We start from the raw sequence: 15,898 nt of genomic DNA, 5'->3' as shown, positions 1-15,898 counted from the left end.
GCAAAGAAAGAAAAAGTGAGAAGCGAACTGCGGCTTTTTATCGAGCGCGCGTCACTCGACACAGGAAGTCGTCACACGTCGACACGGGCAAAACCCCCCAAGTGGCAAAAAAAAAAAAAAAAAGTACTTGCGCTTCGACTCCTTTCAAGCGCGCCATTAAAATTACTTCAACTATTACATGCATACCTGTTTTTGTTTTTACAGCATACTGAAGTACAAGTAGTACAGAACCGTGTGTAAATAAAACAGAAGTACTAATGCATTGAGTAAAAGTCACGAAAAGTGCAAAATTAATTCTTCACGTTTGTTAGATTGATGCATATTTTTTCGTTTTTCGTCATTTATTTCTCCATGGGTAGCTTAGTTACTCACAGTTCTGAGTACCTGGGTTCGATCCCGATCCCGCCTGTGCGGAGTTTGCATGCCTGCGTGGCTTTTCTCCGGGTGGACACTCCGGTTTCCTCGCACATCCCAAAAATGCGCAACATTAATTGGACACGCGGATGTTTGTCTCCATGTGCCCTGTGATTGGCTGCCGACCAGTTCAGGGTGTTCATATATAGGCTCCTGCACTCCCCGTGACCTTCGTGAGGATAAGCAGCAAAGAAAGTGGATGGATGGATGCTAACTTGGTTCGACTGTTAATCTGTCAATCTGTTCACATTTGCTAGTTACGTTTTCGAAATGCCTCATTTTCATTTTTTTCGTTCATTTGTCGCTTTGCAAGTTTGTTCGGGTTTTCTTATTTAATCGGCCGATGCTCTTTCGTCCTGAAATCATTTTGCTCATTAGCCCAAACCAACAAACGAACAAACAAACAAAAACCAATGGCAAAGGAAGGTAAAATTCTTGGTCTTGTTTTGCGCTGAGTTCTGGTTTTGGGAAGGTCTCGGTTTCAGATAATGTTGTGCACAGCACAATTGGCAGTAGTTAGTTAGTTAGTTAGTTGCCAGCTTTGTGCGCTACTTTTTAATTTTTAGTCCGTTTGCACGTTTGCTAGTTAGCGCAGCGTGAGAGTAAAGTCGAAATGTATTTTGTTCCCCTCGCCCCGACCCCACCCACGCACACGTTAGCCGACAGGAAGTGTTCACAACTCTCATATCTCTGCACACTTCTGAGAAGCCTTTCCACCGTTTGTGTGTGCGTGCGCGCACGTGCGCAATCGCACGTTACAACAAGCGGAACTTTGCACATCGTCACGGCAACGCGAACCTCAAAATTCACGCCGGGCCGGAGAACAGGAAGCGAAAGACGGCTTTGCATGCGCGCTGCAGCGTGGCAACTTGTTTGCGTCAAGCGAAGAACAAAACCACATTACGCCACTTGGCCTTAAATTCTGCTAGCTTAAAGCTAACATAGATAGGGAAACTCCATTGACAGGCGGACAAAAGTAGCATTGACACACTACGCGCCGTTTTTTTTTTTTTGTTTTTGTACTTTCTTGTTAAACAAGTTAAAAAATGTATAACCATAAAGTACTTGGCTAAAACATATTTGACCAAGGATTAATTTTTGTGCAGTACATACGCAAAATTAAAAATATGCATGCCCATCATGTGGATGTAAATATGCTACATCGATATGAGTTGTCTCCCCCCATAAATCTGTATGAAAAATATGTTAGTTGTATTGTCACACCAGTTTCCTCTGCGGCTCAACATTTAAATAACCTTTATCAGATTTGACATTTTAGTCACGGACCTTCACAAAACGTTTTATGGTTTTCTTGAAATGAAATTGTTGATTAATATAAAAAAAATGAAATTTGTCTTTCCTGGCCGGAAGCGGAGTATGCCAAAATCTCTCCATCCTAGAGCTGTCCCTGATCTGCCCATTGAATTCATACATGAAATCATGATGCGATTTTTTTCTTTCGATGTTATTACTGTTTGCTGTGATACAGTTAAAAAGTTTGATTTTTCAATTTTGTTGGTGTCCTTTTTTTTTTAGGTGTGTGTGAAAAGGGGCTGGAACAGATTAACGGCATTTCCATTCATTCGAATGGGGTCATTGAATTTGATATCCAAGTAAAGTCAAATTTGGAATTCAACTCATGAGTTGAGGTGGTTCCGCATGCTCGAGGAGGAAGTTGATGACGCTGCAGATTAGCTCAGCGCTCACCGCGCTTGCATCATCGCCCGTCTATTCTTGCACAGTCGGATTACATATCCAAAGTGTTCCCGTCCCCGTGGGTCGATACCGTACACACGGACGTGTACTCGTGCACACCGGTCTCAACGACGCCGCGCTCACACACGTTGGGAGCGCCGACGCGCTGCGATCGAGCCGCCGTCGCCCGCTCGGTTTCTCCTTTCAGCCAGTCGATGCTAGCGCTAGCGTTCAGGTTTTTGATGATGAGTGAAGGTTTTCTTCTGGACTGGCGTTGTAATTGAGATGTGTGACGATGGGGGTGGGGGGGGGGGGGTCAGCTGAAAAGATGTTCAAGTCCCGCCAAGGTCATTGTTGCGTTCGCTTTCTCGATGCACGAAATCATGTTCACTAAGTGCTAAATATGGTTTGACACCAAATTGTTTAGATATATCTTACAAACTGTTTCTTTATCTCAGTAGGATGTTGTTTTGTTTTTTTTTTTTGTCCTGCCACCCCCCCCCCAAAGAAAAAAAAAAACCCTCCACGAATGAGTGGCATCTATGGCTACTCGCTGGAATTGTGCACTTGCCCAAAGCCCCCACCCCCAATTCTGCCACTTCTGGTTGTGGGGAGCCCCTCTGCCTGTGACAAAATTCCACTTCACTACATCTGACTGGAAGTGAAATTAATGGCAAAAACTTGTCAGATTGAACCCAAAAGCTTAGCAACCCCCCCCCCGACCCCTCCAAAAAAAAAAACTTCCATCCACTTTTATGCTCTAACTCTACTATAAATAAAAGCCGAACAAGCTGCACGTAAAGAAGGTCGGTTGGCGAGTGCTGCCACCCAGTGGACATTAGGGCAACTGCATCTTAATAATAACGCCGTAATTAATCACGAGTTTTTAAAATTTTTTATTAATGGACTTTCTGGGCGCTCAAGGACACCATACAGGGCAAGCAGTACAGTATCAAAAGAAATGATGTGTAAAAGAATCATGTTTGTACATGAGATACATTGTGCATTTTGGGAAAAGAGAGAAAATATTGTCAAATGCATCGAAGAGATTGTGTACTTCCTTCATATATTATATATCATATATTATTGACCTAACGAGATTTCGACCATATTGCGCGTACGACGCGCCAGATGAGTGAAGGTTCCATGAAAATGTCCAAAATGATAAAGGTGACACTTCCAAGGTGTTTAAAAATGTAAATATGAGTGGCACCTTTTGAAAATCTCATATAGTTTACACCACAAGGTGGCGCTTCGAGGCCATATTGGGAAAAATGTCACGTTTGAGACTACGGCAGCAGCATGTGACCGGAGAGAACCAATCACAAGCGTTGCCTTAAGGATGAGGAAGTTAGCTAAAAAAAAAAAAATCGGCTGTTTTTCAAATGTAACTCAAATTGTACTCATTGAAGTTTGTAAAGGCAAGTGAAATTTTCCCAGCAAAGTACTGGATTATAATTACAGTACATATATTTTGTGACAGTTCGTGAGTGTATACATTTGTCTGTGTGCTAGTTTGTGTATATTATTTGTTTGTTCGCTTGTTATCGAGCTAGCCAGTTCGTTGACGCGTTTGCGCGTGAGTTGTGTCACAGTCTTACAAATGTTTACAGAAAAATGAAACACTTCATTTTCTTCGCATGCCAATGAAGAGTTGTAGTCAATATTTGAATATGATATATATATATATATATTTTTATTTTTTTTTTTCACACAGAGTAGAGAATCAGCGCGGCGGCGACGAGGAGAGCAGGACGCAGCCGAGTGGTCGCAGGACCTCCGGAGCGGAACACCGGCCTTCCGTTGAGAGGCTGCACGTCTCGGAAGGTGTTGACCATCGGCCCCCCGCTGGAGAAGGCCAGCTGGGAGAAGGCGGACAGCTGCCGTGGGGGGGTAAGTGGGATTAGTATACTATTATTATATTAGTATAGTCTTGCACTTCTATTAGGATATGTGCATTCAGAGAACATTCTACACACCTGGTCGACAGAATGTCTAAAAAAATCTGTAATGTTAGCAGGTAAAAAGTTTCATATTTTTTGTAAATATAAAATTAAAAATAGAATAATTTTACCCTGAAATTGTAATTTTTGGGTCATTTTTTTCAACATTCTCTAAATAGCGTAACTTTAATAATTTAACATGAAGACGTTTTTATTCCCTCAAAAAGCAAAGTTGTTCTCTGACGTTCTCCAGAAACTTCCTACTCTGTGCTACATTTTTTTCTGGAATATTACAACTTCTTTCTAATAATATTCTTACGTGATGTATTTGCGACCTGAATCTCAACAGTCATATCAAATCGATGACTAAATCGGCCTTTCACCATCTGAAGAATACATTTATAGAGTGAACGCTTGCATGTGTCAAGCAGACCAGGAAAAGGTTGTCCATCCTTTTATCTCAAGTAGATTTGACCATTGTAATGATCTTCTAACTGGACTCCCCACAGACGATTAAAGAGCTGCAGCTCATTCAGAAACCTGCAGCTCGGCTTTTGACCAGAACAAAGCGGACAGCGCGTAGAACTCCGATTCCGTGTTTGAAATGCGAGGCACAAATGCATTTGCTTTGCTTTTGTTCTGAAATTTTACGAGGAAAAATAGGACATTTTAAATGTTATTTTTGCTGTCAAAGAAAATGCATTGTAAATATTTTGTACTTTCCCAAAAAAAATTCTTCTTTCTCCAAATATTGTTTTTTTTTTTTTTAATTTAAAATACGTCCCTTAGTGTTCCGTGTTTAGTTTAGTTTTGTTCCGTTTTGTTTCGAATCGTCGGCCTCACCTGTCGGCCGCTGAGGGGTACGAGCCTTTCAAAGAGGGTCCAGACGACGGCTTGGGCGCAGTCGGGCGTGGTGAGCGAACCCTCGTAGCGGAAGTACTGGCTGAGGTCCGCGTGGGGCGGAAGGAACATTTGCAGGGAGATGCCGGCCACCGTCGTTTTGTTGGCTGCCCCGAAGAAACGTCAACAAATTAAGAATTGCCGTAGAATTGCCAAACAGAATGAGCTAACTTCCTTTTTGTCATTTTGAAGGAAAGCACAGAAATATATGAAGTTAAGGAATATTGTCCGCCTGAAAACTGCTCAAAATCATTATTTACACGTGCGGCGGTCGATTGTTGAACTCTGACCTCTTGAAGGTTTAGAACGTGAGCGAAGACTCACAAAGTACAGTATCGAGATGCTAGTGCGCCTGCATGCTAGTAGCCTAGCCACCAAACCAGACACACTCTATGCCTCGGCTGCGCCTCGAGATTCTGTCCGTAAACGTTATGAACAAAATCGGTGACAAAGACCACTATCATCTGTCTTGACATTTTTTATAGTTTTTGCAGACTTAGATCACAATTGCACCAAATTAAACTAATATATTGAAAAGCAATATACTACAGCGTTATGATTTATAAATGTTATCCAATCAATGATTATTATAAATTAACCCCAATATCTGTAAAAACAAAAGTATCCAGACGAAATAACCATAATATAAACCACACATTATATAAATCTTAAAAAAAAAAAAAAAAAAAAATTGCCACAATCGGCAAAGTGTAGCTAGCTAGCTTAGCTAGCTACTCCGCTACTGTGACCCCGTTTAGAGTGCCTCATTGTCACGGGGTGGAAAAGCCCCGTGGGTTGTGCTTTACGGGGATATATTTTTACAGCTCAAAAAAAAAACAAAAAAAAAAAAAAGAAACGTACGTTTTTCCGGGTCGTAGTCGGGTAGTTGCAAGTCGCAATGACTTCCGATCGCTGATAATCGCGTGCGTGCCCTTCACGTTCAAACATTATTTTGAGGAACAATAAGGAAGCAGCATGTCACTCGAGCTTTTCTGTGATTTATTAGACGCAAAAGGAGTTAAGGCCGCCATCTTATCGCCTGACAAATTGCACTTTGGCACTTTTCTTACGGGTAACGACACATGTGTAATATATCATTTCATATCACGTTTTACGCACGTTAACTCACACGGTTGCGGGATCCTCTTCAGAGCTTTTATGAGGGGCTCGAACTTCTTGTTGACAGTATTGGATTCCTAAAAACAAGAAGTTCAAAGCAGAAAACTTTGGTTTGGTTTTGTGACTATGTATTTTATTAATATGAAATGTTGGCAAAAAATAGTAAACACTGGACCATTTAGGTTTATTTTTCCCATCATCAAATAATATAAAATTGGGATGAGCATTTTTTTTTCTCCGTTGTTGACTGACGTAAATAAATAATAATTTCATTGTTTTACTTTTAATTAAAACATTATTTAAAGGACACAAATAACGTACTATACAATAATAATCAATGGGACAAAAACATTAATATGACTCATTAAAAGGTAATAATGCAAGCATTTTCAATGATTTGATTTGAAAACTATTTCAACGTAATATATTTGTTGATAAGTTGAATAATGTGTTAAATATTCCCTTTTAAATATAATAATAATAATAATAATAATAAGAAGAAATTTATACCAAGGAAATAGGATGATAAAAGTTATCTTTTCTTATCAAACACCAAGTGAAGTTTGCATTTTTTATGATTTATTTTTATGTTTTCATTACATTCTTAAATTTACACTTGATGCATTCTACAGAGAATGCATATATTTATTTTTTTTAAAATAAAGTGTATCTCCATTAATGTAATTACTGAAGCACTTTGTAATTCTTTCTTACGTTCTCATTTCCTTTAAGTGGCATTCCGCAAGGGTCCACTCTGGAGCCATTTTCTTTGTGTGCAATTGAATACACGTCATGTCATTACCCAAGTTGCTTATCCTCACAAGGGTTGCAGGAAATCTGGAGCCTATCCCAGCGAGCTTCGGGCGAAAGGCAGTCTACACCCTGAACTGGTCGCCAGTCAGTCGCGGGGCAGATATCGACACCACCACTGAGCGGGAATCGAGGCCACGCGGCCCGCACCAAAGGTGGCAATCGAATACATTTCACCTGAAACTGTTGCCACCTGTTCCATTGATTGAAAAACATCACTAAAGTGCTTATCATCGTGTAGTACGGGAAGCCGATGACCTCGATGAAGAAGGCAAGAACCGCCACGCCCGTCGGATCCCTCACAGCTTGTGACAAAGTCGCGTACTGATCCTTGATGTGCACGATGTGCATCTGTGGGAGCAAAGAAGGAGCGTACAGGTACTTCTAAATTGTATTGCAACTTTGTTTTATCCCATCACATCCATATTCATACTTCCATGGGGTAGCGTTCGCCATCGATCGTGTGTTCGGATCCCGGGCCGCCGTCTCTGCCCCAGTGGAAGTGAAGTTGTACCGCCTTGTACGTTCCGAGCAGGTGGCCCCCTCGACGCGCATCCCCGCTGGTAAATCCAGTTGCGCTGCAATTTTTGAAGAAATATGCTCTAAAATATGTTTGTGATTCGCGTCGTTGTCACGGCGTACCCGTGTGTCCGTTGTTGGACAGGTTCCCGTGGAAAGCGGCTCGGTATCCCAGAAAGTTCAGCGGGGTGAGTCGGCTGTCCGATAAAGCTTTCCGGGTCACGACGTTGACCGGCGACTGCGATGTGCTGCCGCATCGAGGAAAAATCCTCCTCCACCGGTCGGGCCCTGCCGATCAAACAAAGTCCGTCGTTACGTTCTATTATGAATTAATAACGCCGCTCTTGAATTTTACCTGCGCAGCTGTGGTTGCAAGAGACTTGGGACTGGTAACACCAGTCTGTAAATCCAAATAGTTTTTTTTTTTTTTAATGACAGAATTGAATTTTTTTTTTTTCTTAATTGTCTAATCAGAGAGGCGTTGAAACGCTCCTACCTGCCCCTGAGACAAACTCCAGGAATGACAGCAAGAAAAATAATATCCACATTGTTAATGACTTGACGGTTTTGGGTTCAAAGACGTCGGACGAGCTCGGGCTCTTATAGGGTCGGGACCACCTGAGCGGCCCCCGCCCACCTTTACTTTTACGACACCTCGTTTAAGATAAGTGAACAATAACACATGTAATTATTAAAAAAAAAAAAAAAAACGTTCATTTCAGTTGTAGATTATGCGTTACATTTCTCCAGAAAGTCAAACAAGACAATTACAGAAATGCTTTATTATTTTATTTGCAACATCGTAGATGGAACAAGTATGACCTCATCTATATTTACTCTATGTTTTAACAAGACCTGAAACTAAACTATCCTTCCGTTTGTTTTCAAAACCGCTTATCCTGGTTCTTGTCGTGTGGTGCTGGAGCCCCATCCCGGATGACTTTGGGTGAAAAGCGGACCACACCTTGAACTGGTCGCCGGTCAGTCACTGAACCCACGCTTCCTGCGCCAAAATCGGCCGAGTGGACCACTACACGATCAGTGACCCCTCACCGATCCATCCATCCATAATCCAAGCCGCTTATCCTCACAAGGGTCACCGGAGAGCCGGCTTCGGGCGAAAGGCGGACTACACCCTGAACTGGTCGCCAGTCAGTCGCAGGGGAGATAGCAACACCATCAGCGAGCGGGAATCGATCCCACGCTGCCTGCGCCAAAGTCAGGCGTGTGTACCACTACACCATCCGTCACTGATCCTCAACTAGTGGAGGTAAAAGAAATTGGTGAAGAAATGCAACTAGTTTCTTTGTGGCTCAGCTGGAAAGCATTGGTCTCACAGTTCTGAGGTCCCAGGTTCAATCCCAGACCCGCCTGTGTGGAGTTTGCATGCTCTCCCCGTGCCTGCGTGGCTTTTCTCCGGGTGGGCACTCCGGTTTCCTCCCACATCCCAACTGGACACTCCAAATTGCCCCTAGGTGTGATTGTGAGAGCGGATGTTACTCTCCTGTTACTGCCCTGCGATCGGCCGCCAAGCCGTTCAGGGTGTAACCTGCCTTCTGCCTGTTGACAGTTGCAATAGGCTCCAGCACGCCCCGTGAGACCCTTGTGAGGATAAGCGGCAAAGAAGATGGATGGACAAAGAAGCTCAAACATTAGCAGATATGATGGAAATAAGTACAACCTCAAACGTTTTGGGGAGAAATATCACACTTTTCAAGTTATATGAAGATCTGTTGGGGGAAAGTGTATCCAAATTTTCACACAATATTGATTTATTTCTTGGGAAAATAGTTTTACTACTTAGAATTTAATACTGTTTTATTGCTTGGTTGAATTGGAATTTGTCTTGGGCCGTAGTTATGCAATGCCCCCTAATCCATAGATAGCCGGTTACAAAAGACTCATACTGTATTTCAAATTTGAACATTTTTCATAAAAAAGTAGTGATTTCTAAAGAAAAGTCATAATTTTGCAAAAAGTTCTCTTTTTTTTTAATTGAATGAGTTCACCTACTCGACTGTGAAGTTGACTGCTGTGTATCCTGGCTTTGAATTGAATTGTCATAGCTGCCATGAAGTCTTTTTTTAAAACCCTTTCCAACTATTCCAATTGTGTGGTGTACTGTATTTGGTTTCTTCCATCACGCTCGCTTTTTGTCAACATTATTAAATAAGATGCAAACTCCAAATTTGCGAGTGGCTCACAATGGAGGCCAGCCGCACAGAAAATTACCAGTATAGTAAATACAACAGAAGTCTAAACTATAAAAAGATTGGATGCAAAAGCAACACTTTATGATATTATGATGAAAGTTAAAAAAATATATATATATTTAAAAGGTAAAGTACCGACGTGTACCGTAATTACAGTAGGGAGAATTTGTACTTTTCATGAATGCACCACAGTCCCGAACAATGGGCGTGGCAACTCGCGAGCTGCCTTCAGTTGTTTACGACTGTCGTAAAAGTCGCAAAGTTGAACTCTCCTTGTTTGTTTTTGTTTTAACCGCGTCCACCATACCGTGTCTTGGCGAAAAGTAAGCCGAGCGTGATGGAACGTTGGCGGGGCAGAGTGGCTCTGGTCACCGGAGCCTCGGTCGGTATCGGAGCGGCTATCGCCAAAGAGTTGGTCCGCTGCGGAATGACAGTGGTGGCCTGCGCGAGGGACGTGGACAAAATTAAGGTTCACTTTCATCGATTTTTCTTAATAACTCGAAACAATTTGACCAAAAAAGTTTAAAAACTGTGAGAAAACGGCCACGGGAGCCTGATTAAATATGCTAGCGAGCTAGCTCAGAGTTAGAATTGCTTCAAAATGACCGAAATGTTGATACAAAACGTAAAATTGAGGAGTGAACAAAGTAAGTTAACGGTTAACTTTAGTTTATTGACTAACTTTCGGTTATAAATTAAAATTCAGCAATGGCAGAACATGGATGACTGTAAATTATTTACCAGTAAGCAAAGAAATACAGAGACGACTATTGTGAAAAGACTTCTTCTTCCCTCACAACGTTTCAAATTGACTCCAGAAATGCAACACTGTCTCTTGGTTTGCAGATTTTTATTATTGTTGAAAAAATATTCACAATTAAAAAAAAAAAAAATATTCCAACGATTTTCTCATTAAAACAACATTATCAGAACAGTACTATGATACTACTTATATACTTATTTTGACCCAAATAAGTTTTTTTTCATCGTTGGCACAAAATTTAAATTAAACTATACTTTACACGATACACGAACAACAGCTGGATGCAAGTATATAATGAACATTTTTTTCATAGATAGTAGTTAATGGTTGCCCTGAATGCCCCCGTCATAGGGGGCGTGTCCCTCAGTGCTCTGACCGACTCATTGCGATATTATTATATTATAATATAATGTTCAAGAGCATCTGCAGCATGGACAGAACCCCTTGAGCCGCCATCGGTGTTGCTGAATAACGACCGTATCTAACTGACATCATTGTCTCAGGAAAGATGATTATTGACTGAATGGAGTCATAGGCGGCCATCTAGTGGACAAGTGACACGGGAATTTATTGATAGTTTTATCATAAAGTAAGCATATATCTGCTCGTAATTGGCAAAACTCCGGCTGATTGTGATTCTTTCGAAAAGGGCTGACATGATCGCTTAGTGCGAGTGGCATTTTCTTGCAAAACTAACAACACTGTAACCGGTTGTCTTGCAAAATGTGAATTCTTTTTGGACATATATTATTAATAATATTACAATGGTGGCTGGTGGTCAATAACCTCGCATAATAACGCATCTCGCCCTGGCTTCAGTCGGCGGCGGCCGAGTGCCGGCGCCAAGGCCTCGGCGGCGTCCTGGTGCCGTTCAAGTGCGACCTGACCAGCGAGGAGGACGTGGCGTCCATGTTCGCCGCCATCAAGGCGCAGCACAAGGGCGTGGACGTGTGCGTCAACAACGCGGGCGTGGCCCACCCGCATCCGCTGCTGAGCGGCGATACCTCGGCCTGGAGGAACATGCTGGATGTGAGTCGACTCCGGGGGGGGGGGGGGCGTCACGTCTGTTCGTTGGCGTCATGGCGCCCGGTTTTACTTGCAGGTCAACGTGCTGGCCTTGTCTATTTGCTCCAGAGAGGCTTATCGGTCCATGAAAGAACGAAATGTGGACGACGGACACATTATCAACATCAACAGGTACCGCAGCACTTGTCGCCGTCACACGTGCGTCCGTGCTGGGAAGTCAATGGACCTTTCCGATGGCGATCTTAAGCTCCGCCCCCTCAGCCATGTCCCACAAGCTTCCAAAATGGCGACGGAACAGAACATGTTTGAAGTCGATTCTCTATCGCGTATTCCAGATCATGTTTCGGTGTTTTTTTTTTTTTTGTTTTTTTTTTCCCCCAAAGGCGTCAGACTTGTCCAAGAGACTTCCACGGAGAGGTCTCAACTATTTCCCGCAAGGGTATGTACACGGAATTAAGATTTTGGACGGAGCGGGACGCAATGTCAGAGTTACAGCGAAACGAAAAAAGTTTGGCGCCTCGCAAACTTCCTATTGAAATCCAACAGGATAAAAGAGTGGAATCGTACTGCGCATGTAAAGCAGGATGAGTACGTTTTACTTGGAAACATCACCAGTAATATCGTTGTAGTCCTTATAAGTGAGTTTGGTTCGATTTTCTACATTTAAACAATGATGATTAACTCAGTCAGTACCGTAGACACCAGATAAAAACTTTGACTTGGCCCATAATCAAACCCAGTGCTCTGTTTTAAAAGTCTGAAGTGATAGAAATGGGCAAATAGACGTATCCCTAACTCGACGGTATTAAATTATTATTATTATCGGTATTATTATTCGGTATTAAACATGGCACACTTCATTCGGCAGGTCAGCGATACGCTAACGAAGTGAAAGTTGTTCTCCTGCACTGATAATAATTCAATCAAAGTCAGACTAGTTACTTCTCCTTCACTTACCTTGGAACATACTGCCTCGTGTTTGTTGATATTGCTCACATTTGCGCTCTTCCGCTAGCCTGAATCCATCGTAGACACTTGGTCAACTGTGTTTTAGGCTTTGGAAAATCAATCAACCGGGTGGGCCCCTTGTAAGCTAGCAGGATAGCTTTCATCCAAATTGCACGTTCCCCAAGCCGCATCTGAGGACCATTTTCTTCGTAACATGAACTTTTCCAAGCGCACGCTACTGGCAACCGGCATTGCTTGTGGGACAATACGAATGAGGGGGGCGTGTCAAGACAATGCAGCTATCTGATTGGCTGTTATTGTACAGGTCGGAAAGGTCCACTGAATTTGAAATCCAGCATATTCTGGGGACCTGTTTTGACGTGCGTTGGAATGCCCCTGCATGTGCTGCCTTCAATGGCGGCATTGTGACACGCCGCTGCGCCGCTTGCGTTGCAGCATGGGCGGCCACCGTCTGATCCACAACGCCAACGTGCACTTCTACAGCGCCACCAAGTTTGCGGTGACGGCGCTGACGGAAGGCCTGAGGCGGGAACTGCGGGAGGCGGACACCCACATCAGAGCCTCGGTAGGATTCGCGCTCCCAACCTTAATAGCGCGAAAAAGAAACCAAAGAAAGTATCAACAACTTCTGCTAGCAAAACTGTAACACGTTAATGGACCGGCTAAGACGGGCTAACGAATAGCAACTAGGTGCCGGTGCTGTAACTCTTTCAGCAACGTATTTGAACACAAACAGTGCTGCAAAACATATAGACAGACAGACTATATTCAAAGGCATACAATTTTTAGCCTCTGCAACAAGAAACGCCAAGAGTGGTGAAAAAGTGGTGAGTCACTTGGAATAGTTGTAAAAGTTTTTGTCGTTTGTGTCTTTAAGACTGTATTATACTGTGGCCGGGTCATGCGTACCATCAGGATTTCATTGCGCACAAACTTCTTCATTTTTTTGCCATTCTCTTTAATCATGTCATTACTATATTAAATTACAATATTATCGAGAGCTGCAGTATTTTGGTCACATTACAAAAGCGTTTTTTGGGGTGGGTGGGCTCTAACGTATTAGTGGAAATTTAGATTTTCCAATGAGAGCCTGACAAAAGCTTCAAAAAAGAAGTACACAGTGAGAGAAGTGAAGAATGTCAAATGATTTGATCGTAATCTGCTGTCGTCATGCTGACAGTTTCCCGTTTCTCTTTTTCAGTGCATTTCTCCCGGTCTCGTGGAGACAGAATTTTCTCTTCGGCTCAACAACGGCGACGCTATAAAAGCGGCAGCCGCGTACTCCAGATATAAGGTAGCGTTATGGACGTGTTCACGTGTGGCTCCACCCAGGTGGCGCTGTCCTTTATTTTTCTGCCAAACCAAAAATGGAGTTATGACCGATAAGATAATTAAAAAAAAATTTTTTTATATATATATATATATGTTTGGAGCTGGAGGCGGACATTCCAGACCACACCCACCTTAAATTTGCATGTCTAAAACATAAATATTCTTCTTTATTAAAAACCTTGTTAAAAAAAACAACTTAGTATAAAATCCTGACTTGAACAAGAAACTTTTGCTTTTTCGAATTGGTGAATGGATGTTTCATTTCATTTCAAAATATAAATCTGTTTTTGAGTAAAAACAGAAGTAGTAGTGAACTTTATTTTAAAGAAAAATGAACAGGAATGACATAAATGAATATGTAGATGGGCACGTTTGGACATATTTTTGCTTCAATTCAAGCAATTGACCCCTCCGTACAGGGCACTTAACCAGGCCTCCTGAAGTGACGTCACGCCACGTGCGCTGACGTAAGACAAACAGTAAAAATGGCAAATACAATACAATACATTCTGAACTGAGAGAGACGCCATGCTTCTGATTTCATTCAAATCAACGATATATTATAGATTCTAAATACAATACATTCTTAACTGAGAGAGACGCCATGCTTCTGATTTCATTCAATCATTCACACGTACCGGTGTTATGCTAGCGGAGAACGTTTCATTCATTTATACGAGACGTGGATTAAAAATCAAATTTAGGGCATATCTTTGTGCAAACACCGTCTGGTTAAGCTTCTGGCCGCAAGCCAGCAAGAAATCGACACGTTTGCGCAGTCCGATCATCGCAAAACATCGCTCAACAAAGAATAAGTGTGGCAATCGTTCACACGTAGCGGTGTTAGGCTAGCGGAGAACGTCTCATTCATTTATACGAGACATGTATTGAAAATCAAATATAGGGCATACCTTGGTGCAAACATATGTGTTCCGGTTGATATTAGATGGATTTAGTTGACGATGCGGTCTTCCACAAAGTTTGACCCATCGAAGGCATTTTTCGAACCGGGTCTTCGGTTTTGGAAAGGGTACGAATCGAAGTCCCACCGACTCGCCTTTCGGGATACCCGTCGTCACTATTGCAAAGTCCGTGACTACACCTCTGAACCATATTTTTTTGTTAAATAACCCAAATCCGCGATAAAACGCTAACTAAACCTATACTGGACCATTCAATGTTGCCAGAGAAAATGGCGGGAGCAAAAACGGGCTTTGGTCTATGCGGATCTCTGGCCTCTGATTGGTCAGTGACGCGGATTGCGCAATATCCACGGAGGGGTCAATTGATATTGGTGCTGGTGCCCCTGGTGTGTGCGGCTTGTCCACATGGGGGCAGTGGAATACGGAAATGGAGATGCACTGTACACAAAGGCGGTCAAAACTGCCCCGGAAGCAGTTTTTTGCTGAGGATAAGGAACCTATATACCTGTGAGTATCATCATATTGCCTGTCTAGATGAATCGCACCACCATTTGTGTTCAGTTATTCTGAAGGGCTGTAGCGTCACAGCGCCAAGGCTGTTTGTTTGCCTGTTGATGGCGTTTTGCATGTTTGTTAGCGGGAAGCTAAATGGACCCATCTAAAGGAAAGCTACGCAGTCGTTTATGTGCTGAGTTGAGTTCACTGCCACCATACGGCAGTCGAAAAAAATTAAAAATAAAAATTGAAGAAGCTCGAGATCCTCCCCTCCGTGGTGCGTTCATGTCGCATCTGACACAAGTGTTGTTTTTACAGCCGCTGGAGGCCAAAGACGTCGCCGACGCAGTCACTTACGTCCTCAGCGCCCCAGCGAACGTCCAGGTGCCCCCTTTGACCTTCAACCCCGTGCACTGCGGCATCATTTCAACGATAAACTTCCGCGTATCTCGTCTTTTTCCAGATTGGAGATGTTCAGATGCGGCCCGTGGAGCAGTTGATGTAACCCACCCGCGTTCGTCTCCAGGAAAAAGGTCCTCGTTATTGCACTCACATCACACCGTGAAGCTAAACGTTAATATCATTTGCAGTTTGGAAAGAAAAAATGCAAAATGTCAAAAAGCGGATTTGCAATGACTGCTGAATAAAAAAAAAAAAAAAAATCACAGAAAATGTCAACATTGAGCCAAATGGTACGTTTGATGTCTGTCGTTTGTATTTTATTCATTTATTTATTATCTTTTCCATTGTTTAGATAAGTCGCTTCCTTCCACTGAT

At 42.6% G+C, this 15,898-nt stretch overlaps 2 protein-coding genes across 4 annotated transcripts; one reads left to right on the top strand and one right to left on the bottom strand.

Annotated features, from left to right (window-relative positions):
* Positions 1 to 3,818: 3,818 nt before the first annotated feature.
* Positions 3,819 to 9,918, bottom strand: ca4b (carbonic anhydrase IV b). Its single transcript, XM_061827673.1, is given in 9 exon segments — positions 3,819 to 3,989; positions 4,896 to 5,059; positions 6,082 to 6,148; positions 7,140 to 7,232; positions 7,315 to 7,427; positions 7,430 to 7,459; positions 7,524 to 7,688; positions 9,414 to 9,534; positions 9,907 to 9,918. Coding segments are annotated over 9 exon segments (936 nt in total).
* LOC133504969 (dehydrogenase/reductase SDR family member 11-like) lies at positions 3,863 to 15,804 on the top strand. Of its 3 annotated transcripts, XM_061827740.1 has the most exons (9): positions 3,863 to 4,002; positions 6,896 to 7,036; positions 7,123 to 7,259; positions 11,196 to 11,405; positions 11,479 to 11,573; positions 12,807 to 12,936; positions 13,573 to 13,665; positions 15,440 to 15,505; positions 15,585 to 15,804. In XM_061827740.1, exons 4-9 carry the CDS (start codon positions 11,286 to 11,288, stop codon positions 15,624 to 15,626), a joined length of 546 nt encoding a protein of 181 aa, XP_061683724.1. In that variant the 5' UTR covers positions 3,863 to 4,002; positions 6,896 to 7,036; positions 7,123 to 7,259; positions 11,196 to 11,285; the 3' UTR covers positions 15,627 to 15,804. The 3 variants fall into 3 exon arrangements, with proteins under 3 accessions (XP_061683724.1, XP_061683723.1, XP_061683722.1); XM_061827739.1 differs by lacking the exons at positions 3,863 to 4,002; positions 6,896 to 7,036; positions 7,123 to 7,259 and adding an exon at positions 7,678 to 8,380; XM_061827738.1 differs by lacking the exons at positions 3,863 to 4,002; positions 6,896 to 7,036; positions 7,123 to 7,259 and adding an exon at positions 9,819 to 10,082 and having other exon boundaries at positions 15,585 to 15,654.
* The last annotated feature ends 94 nt before the right edge of the window (positions 15,805 to 15,898 follow it).

Source organism: Syngnathoides biaculeatus, chromosome 8 (assembly GCF_019802595.1).
Source record: "Syngnathoides biaculeatus isolate LvHL_M chromosome 8, ASM1980259v1, whole genome shotgun sequence".
NCBI classification, from domain to species: domain Eukaryota; kingdom Metazoa; phylum Chordata; class Actinopteri; order Syngnathiformes; family Syngnathidae; genus Syngnathoides; species Syngnathoides biaculeatus.
The sequence above is the reverse complement of the archived record's forward strand: the minus strand, read 5'-3'. Positions and strand labels throughout refer to the sequence as shown.

Coding starts and splice junctions, on each gene's coding strand:
- LOC133504969 (XM_061827738.1), top strand. CDS start 9,951: ATGGAACGTTGGCGGGGCAGAGTGGCTCTGGTCACCGGAGCCTCGGTC. Junction 12,937..13,572: donor ACACCCACATCAGAGCCTCG/GTAGGATTCGCG, acceptor TCTCTTTTTCAG/TGCATTTCTCCCGGTCTCGT. Junction 13,666..15,439: donor CCGCGTACTCCAGATATAAG/GTAGCGTTATGG, acceptor TTGTTTTTACAG/CCGCTGGAGGCCAAAGACGT.